Here is an 8,296-nt window from a genome sequence, read left to right on the forward strand (position 1 = left end):
GTGGACACTCTTACTGTAATTATGTGTCACAGTGTGGAGACGCTCTAGCTGGCAACTATCCTTTCTTTTGTAGGCTACCTTATACAGACCAATATCAATCCAAACTTATGTGCTACCATGTATAACATAACAATATTTAACCAACAGCATAAAAGCAGAGTTAAAAGTATTTTTTATCGCTAGAATGATAGACTAAATAATTAATTTTGTGTGTGTGTGTGTGTGTTCAGCAGTGAGCTCCAACCAGAGCCATGGGGAGTACCCGGAGTGCAGGAGTGAGCGTGAGCCTGTGGGGGAGCCCTCTCTGCTGGTGTCTCCTCTGGTGGTGGCGGGCATCGTCATAGGCCTGGTGCTCTTCCTCTCCTGCATCACCATCATCGTGGGCAGCCTGCGCAAGGACAGCCGCCTCCGCAATCCCCACCTCAGCGCCAGCTACGGTCAGTGCCCTAGCATCAGTGTGTTCTACTCAATATTCTGCATATGCCGGACAGAAAGTGGAATAACATGCATGTACTGCAGGTCCGATTTTAAAGAGGTGGGCGATAAATGTTTTGGTGACTGTTCAGTTATCACACAAATAGTGAATAAATTGTAAAATTGGGTATGTCTACTTTTAATACAACTTTTAGACATTCATGGACAATGACAGCTGATTAAACTCCGTGCACTGTTCCCCTGGAGGACCATTTCTTCCCATTTGCCACGCTCCTGAACTTCTTTCATTCAGCTCACATTTTAACACATCCGTCACAGCAAATGATCATCCTCCTTCCGCCTCAGCAAAGGGTCATCAATTTCATGTACTCGACTCTGAATTAGTCAAGTTAAATTGCCGAAGCTAAATGTATTGTTTCACGTCTGAGTTTCAGTTCAGTAAAGTTACACATGTGCAATATACTGGAAACTGGACTGTCGAATAGAAAAGTTTCTAATGCTTCTAAATCTGTCTCCAGGTCAGGATGGCTTCTCGTACGGCGGCTCGGTGGGGGAGCTGAGGTCCACCTGTTTGGAGGAGTTTCCCCCCGGTTTAGACTTCCACTCGTACGGAGAGAGTCTGGACCAGATCAGCGGCCTGTACCCCGACTCACCTCCACGGTAAATAATTATATGTCATAATTTCCGATAGATATATAGCGTTTTATCGATAGAACTACAAGTCCCACAATCCTTTGCTCTGCACATTGCACAAGTGCCAAGGGCTTAGAAGTGGAAGTCGTGCACTTTACAGACTTGAGAGGAGATCTGAGTGGGGTAAGAGACGTGTGGTTTTGGGAAATATGTGGAAGAAAGAAAGGAGACGTATTTGTGGATGTTAGAGCTGTGATAAAAATGGTGCTAATGTGGAACTAACAACAAGAAAACAATCTTCTGTGATGCTGTGGACAGATCAGGAGCCACAGGTAAAAACACAGGTCAGAGTGTTATAAAGTCTGAACATGAGAGTGAAGCTGCTCTAACTGTCCACACTGATGTGACTGTGAATACAAACACACTCATTTCATTCAAAACATGAAGAGTTTGTCTCTAATATAAGCTTAAACTATAATAATAGTGAGCTCATATTGAGATTGTGCAGCAACAGCAACATGTTTGTGATATCAGCATTTCATTTCACCCTGGAGAGACGCAGAGACCACGAGAAAGGACTGTTTAGCAAGCTTTATTACGTGAGTTATTTGGCGCTCAGACCCCGGCGGAAGACGTTGCAATCATGGGCACTCCATGATCTATTTGTATTAGATGTCTCCCCCCGGAGCCTGTAGACTGGTGGTGGTAGATGTTAAGAGAAGGTAGAGGATGAGGGGAATGCAGAGGAGGAGCTGGGCAGGTGGTGGGTTGCAGTACGGTTTGAGCGGCCGAGCCATCTGCCTGAGGGCTTAAATGCGACCGCCTGGGCGCTGATTGGGAGCGGAGTGACTTGAGAGCGTTGATTGAGGAGCAGGTGCGAGGGCCATGGTGCAGATGCCCCCTGTCCTTACACCCTCCTTCTTGGCCGGGAAAAACTGCATAACCTCTTTGGGATGAGCGCAGAAACCTGGGAGAGTCCATGGTGAAGTGAGGGTTCTGACTCTCACAGACGGGCAGGCGGACGCCCGCTTGAGTGCGATGATGGCGCTGGGGAGAGGGGTCCTTCCATGGAGGCCGACGCCCGGACTAGGTGCGTTGGTTGAGCTGGGGAGCGGGTTGCCTTGACGTAGATGGGTGGAGTTAGGTCTTCCAGGCTGAATTTACGCAGGCTTCATATCAGAAATCATACAAGTTTGTATTTGTGTTCCTGCTGCTGATACATGAATATGGAGTCAGTCCTTCACCTGCTGCAGATTTGTGCAACAGTGTCCACAAATAACTATTTCTGGGCTATATAAAGCTATTTGTTTCTTACATTTTTTATTGTTTTATTTGTTACGTTATGTTCCCGCGTCCCAGCCTGAGCGTCGAAATTTGGCCCACGGCTCAAAATGAGTTTGACACCCCTGATCTAAGGCAAAATAAGTCTTCACATTTAACAGTTTAAATTTAGAGTGTAAACTTGCTGTCTCACAGAAAAAAATGTCTCTATCTATAATATAGGTGATTTTGTTTTTATTTAGAATTTTTAAACAGAGAAATATATAATGAAAATGTGTACCGGTACTTCAGTATTCTGCAATATGTTTTCTCAGGGTAAAAAATTGCCAGCTTTTAATATTCAAAATCTGCTGAAACAAATAATCTTTCAAATGAAGGCAGCTGCAGTTTGGGACCAATAACTTTAATTAGTAACTGAAAAATGTTCTTTTATCAACTTTTTATAATACATTTTAGAGTACATGAGGTCATTTATCAGCGCTGTAATAAAATGAATGAAGTGGAAACAGAAACCAGGACCAAGAGCACAAACAAATGATTTGAAAGGCCTGCCAGACGTCCCTGCGTTTGACCAGTTCATGTAATCAGAGTAAATGGATTCACAATGACGCAACATACAAGTAATACCTCACTACATCATTGCTGTGTAGAATTTCTCAACGCCCAGTTCCAAAATCCAACATTGTGCCTTGTATTTGATGAAAATGTCAAATCTGACAGTTCAGAGTGGATAAACCGGCATGTAAAGTTACATCGTGGACAAACACTCTTGAGGGATTCCACCAACAGTAAAATGTTTAAAGTCCTTGTTATTGTGCTTTTATTTACTCTTCTACTCTTCTATGTTGCTAATGTCTATGTTGCTAATGTCTATGGTGTTAATGTCACACACAAGTCATTCAAATGTAGCTTTATAAACAGCGGCTGGGTTTAAAAATGAGCATAAGTGAAAATGCCTTTCGCTTGATGTCTGACCCCCTCGTCTGTCAACTACAGTGAAACCTTTTGATAAAACTGACTCCCATCGGTAAAAAACTGCATTGTAAGATATTTTATACATGGACAGTAAAGTAAACAAGGCATTTTTTAGCTTTTAATTTATTTTATTTCTATTTTATTTATAAAAAAAAATAAAAAAAATTGAAATAATTGAAAAAAATAAAATCTGATCTTAGCATTTAAAACAGCACAATACCATGAGAGCGCCATATGTCTCCTTTAAAACATTTCCCTCACTTATGAACTCCTGGTAAACCCAAGCCCTCTCTATCGGCCAATTATGTCAAATGTCATCAGAGGCTTCACTGTCTGCTCGCTCCGTCCACCGCCCTGACCCCTTCTGCAGAGCCATTCATTTATTAAGGAGCCGCCCTGTGCCCTTTGTAACTGTGGAGCAGAAGGGTTTGTGGGTAAACGTTTGAGAAGTGAGGGAAAGAGAGAGAGAGAGAGAGAGAGAGAGAGCGCTAAAGGCCAGTGTCATGGTGTTTTGATCCAAATGTCAGCAGCTCTAATTGGCACCTTTAATAATTCACATACCTCCCTCTGCTGTAGTGGAGGACGCCTGCTCCCGCCTGATACACAGAGGAGACCTTGGAAATTCTTTTATCACTTAAAATGACTCGAAATCAGAATCTTGATTTGAGTCATTTGAAATTGATCTGTGGCTGTAAGGACACGCATGCAAAACTGACCTTTTTTTGAGCTTTTAACCATGTGATAATCCTTCTTCAAAAACGTTTCTGGAGTTGTATTTAGCTTCATTAGTTTCACGAAGTCTGTAAAGGAGGTCTTTTGCTTTGCTCCTGTTCTCAGCCTCACAAAGAACACTCGGATTTCAAATATCGAACAACTTTAATTTCCCGTTTTAGCGTGAACATATTTGGTCCTTTGTTGAGAAGGGCAAGCACCAAGGCAGGAGAGCAATCGGTCGACAGGAGCACACATCCAGACGCTGTGTTGGTGCTGCGTCTCTGGAACTGTGTCACTAAATACAAGCGAAATGAAAAGTGACTGGCTTTTGTGTCATTTAAGTCTGGATAATTTATTGCATACTGCATATCAATTTGATTTTTCTTTTTCTTTCAGTAGTGTATTACAATGTTGCTTGAAATATCACTACAAAACACAAAATCTAGCAAATAACAACTGAATATGTGTGCGAATGGCTAATGGCTGCGCCTATTACGGCCCGGCTGTCTCAAAATGCCTCTTCTGAAAATGAGTATCAACGATGTCCGTAGATTTGTGGACTCGCTTTCTCTTTCAGCTTAAAGGTGTCTGGAAATTAGGTTTCTTAGTTAACAACATTGTGACTTCTCGGAGGTATGTTTTTGATGAAGGAAGAACGTCAGAATCAGAATCAGACGGTTTATTACATTGTCAATGAACAGAATTCACAAACATAGGAACTTGCTTTGGTGATTCGGTGCAACATAAAACATGGATAAAAGCTCAGAAAAGTACATTTTGTATACTATGTGTCCTTTAGAGTCTCTTCTCTGAGCCACAGGGGCCAGTGCAGAGACCTGAGCATAGGACTAATATGATGGTACTTCCTGGTTCTAGTCAGGACCCGAGCAGCAGTGTTCTGGATGAACTGCAGCTGTTTTACACATGGATAAGTCTCTTTAAGTCAGGTTTAGACACTATACTTTTGATTTTAGTTGGAACACTAAAAGCTGTTTTACAATTGCAATCTCATACTTGCCAGGTCTTCTGTCTCCATGTTATTCAGGTCAAGGGTGAAATCCTCTCCCAGTTGAACTATTGGCATAATTTAACTGCATTAACATGAACATGAGCATTATCCTGTCACAGAATTAGTACAAAGCACTTCACATGAAATTGTTGTGACGGATCAAAAAGTGAAACTGTAACATGGAGAACTCATCGCAGAAAGATCCGGATATCGAACCGGCAACCCTCTCGCTGTGAGTTGCGGGCACTATGACCACTGTGCCAAGATCAACAGCCGTGTGAAGGTTTGTTCTGGCAGGGCATCAGTGAGAGCCCAAGTCCCCCCGGATACATGGACACCCTCCAACACTCCCATATGTACAGAAAGTATATAAAGGCAGATTAGCTTAAGCGTGGTGTTAGCGGGTGGTCCCCACGAGGAGCCGGCAGGGGCCAGTGTATGCTATGTGCACAGATGGTTCGATACATACAGCGCCTGGATCACAGCCTCAATGGGGACGTGCCTTCTGTAGATGTATGTACCTGTGGAGAGGAGTTCTCCGCAGTCAGATGGACCAATAGTCTTGCTTACAGTTTATTGCACTTTTACAATAGAAAGAATACAAACAGAACACGAACAAAAAGTCAGTTATGAAGAGATGTGGCTTCAGGGCATTTAGAAGGCAAGGAAAGTGAACTAATCTTATGTGTTAGGGCAAAAAGTGCAGTTACAAGTTAAGACAACGTCAATATTTATGGTCATTTGAAGATTATGTTGAATCTTGTAGGTATTTTCGACCTACTGTAATTTGATGTACTTAAAACAGAGAGTGTGATGGAAGTTTTAATGCAATATAAAAAACATATTCTTTTACTTTATTAAGCAAACTGTTGGAATGTATTTAAATGAAGAATCAAGCCAGATGCATGTAATAGTGTTCCAAATGAGCAGAGCATGGACCTTCAGGAGTAGATCCAAGTCAAAACTGTGCTAATATTAGTTTGTATAATGTGGCTCAGAACAATAGTTTGCACATAAAGTGTCCGTAGACTACACAGGAAGCAGCGGAGTGTTTTCTGTAAATCTGTAGCAGCTTCACTGATCCACACAGCGTAAACAGACACGTGGAGATGTGCTCAGCGATGCTCAAAACTGGATTAATAGTGATGTATTGTAGACTGTGTATCATTTGTGGAGTTAAATATTGTCAGATAAAAGCAAAAGGATGAAAACGCTGCAGTTGAACTTTATAGTGTCCTTTTCCCCATTTCCAGTGTTTGCATCCTGCACCTTGGTGTTTGTCACTCTGGTTTCATTTAGAGGCTTATGCAGGAGGGATGTTTTATTGTTGTTATAACACATATATCGCACTGAGAATCCAAAGTCGGGTCACGCCAAGTCTGGAGAAGTAAATCGGGGCCTGAAATGGGCAAATTATCCTGTTGTAGATTTTTTTCCAGAAGAATAGAAAGGAAAACTTGAGCAGAGTTGTCTTTGTGCTCAAGTAAAAACAAATATGTCCCATCTGTTCCTAAAGCTGGGTTTACACTGCGCGATTTTGTAAGTTTTTTTTGTTTATTAGACAGGAAAGGAAAGTGGGGACGAGAGAGAAGTGAGGACACGCAGTAAACTGTCAGAGTCGAGATTTGAACTCACCGGGCAGCACACGATTATGTAAGATTAAGTCGATCCAAATGACTCCCAACTCACACTGTGCGGGTGAATCTCCCAACAGCAGTGTGTGCACTTTACGGAGCCTTGAATGTACGTGTCTTCCTGCTCAGACACGAGTCACAGGAGGCACGTGTGCAGTGCTGTGGACACATCTGTGGACACGTCTGTGGACACGTCTGTGGACACGTCTGTGGTCCCACCATCTTCTCATACAACTCGTCTCAACTCCTCAAACATCATAGAAACCCAACAGTGAAGATAGACTACAGCATACAACGATGTCTTCAAAATGGTGACAGCAAAAAGTCCCATGACTGAATAGTTATTAGTCGACAAATGAAAATATATGACAACACCTTTATTTTGGTAAATAAATGTTTAAACTGTTTAATTCATAATTAATCATCACATATTTCTTCACAAACTGCAACTTAACTGATGTAAAACTATGAAAAATATTAACTATCACAGGTACTATCCCACCAAGAAAGTAATAATTTGAAAAACATGAAAACCGTTGTTTATTATACTTTAGCAACTACTGTAAATGTGATATTGTTTCTTGACTTTATAAGAAAAGGTCTATAGTGGATTGTTTTCTTCTAATATGCAAAATGTCTCCCATATTTGACCCATGATGTCAGACGTAAGAGAATGTCTGAGCTGTAGCTTGATGATGTGAGGTGACAGTGAACGCTTGTGCCTGGTTCTGGAGGTGGAGCAGAGGCTTGTGGAGGTGCAGTGATTGAAAATGAGAGCTCAGCGGGGCAGATCTGAGGTCAGCTGTTCTCACTGTGAGGATGACACTCCACATGCTGCCTGGAACCTGATAATAAGGTCACAGAGCAGGGAGATAGACAGCGTTTACTGAGATCTGCCAAAGGGATTCTCTCAGAAGTGGATTAACTGTTGTGATTTTGAGCATGACAAAAACAAATTGAATTGAATGAAAGATTTGCTTAACATACTTGTTTTTCCTACATAAAAAACGTTCCCTGGTGTAGTGCTTTGTTTCAATCCTGCACATTGAGTAGACCTAAGTACAGCGGCTGCAAAATGGTCTTGGAAGTAGGGCGGGGCCATATCGTACTGTTCTTGATATCGTCACTCGTGATATAAGTCCGCATGCACTGCAGATGATGTCGACATGGTTGCGAAGTGAGGCAAACAGAGATCACAGCTAATTGCAAATGCTAACACAGTGGTAGCTCTGTACAGCCGCGTAATGACTGTAAAAGGCTGTGAGGAGTGGAGGAAGAGGGAATATGGGAAAAGAGTTTCACTCTGTAGAGTATAGAATATTGAGTCTAATCCACGATTGATATTGTTTGTAGAACTCAATTCCGTTACATTAGTTCAATGGGAGTTAACTTTGCCTCGAAACATCACAAACCATAAAAAATCAGGGCTGTTTTGGCGAGTGACCGCTTGACCACACATATGTAACACCAGAGAAACATTACCACGTGTAAAAGTGTTTTGCATAAATTATAACATTAGTGATTTACGTTGAAATTACCACACACGCAATAAATAACACCTAAACATTTCTTAAATATAACTGGACAATAACGCACCTAAATATAGTACGCCACA

General features: G+C 41.8%; 1 protein-coding gene across 2 annotated transcripts in view; it reads left to right on the forward strand.

Moving 5' to 3' along the window:
- Nucleotides 1-8,296, forward strand: part of bean1 (brain expressed, associated with NEDD4, 1) — a 63,751-nt gene that overhangs the window by 49,784 nt on the left and 5,671 nt on the right. Inside the window, exons 3-4 of one of the 2 annotated variants that reach the window (XM_072436901.1) lie at nt 231-437; nt 954-1,095. In XM_072436901.1, the coding sequence (XP_072293002.1) occupies nt 231-437; nt 954-1,095 (349 nt within the window). The remainder of the gene's footprint in view (nt 1-230; nt 438-953; nt 1,096-8,296) is intronic. The other variant, XM_072436902.1, reaches the window with a different exon arrangement.

Source organism: Eucyclogobius newberryi, unplaced genomic scaffold (genome assembly GCF_026437365.1).
Source record: "Eucyclogobius newberryi isolate DKJ021-1_F unplaced genomic scaffold, fEucNew1.0.hap1 SCAF_8, whole genome shotgun sequence".
Taxonomy (NCBI): Eukaryota; Metazoa; Chordata; class Actinopteri; order Gobiiformes; family Gobiidae; genus Eucyclogobius; species Eucyclogobius newberryi.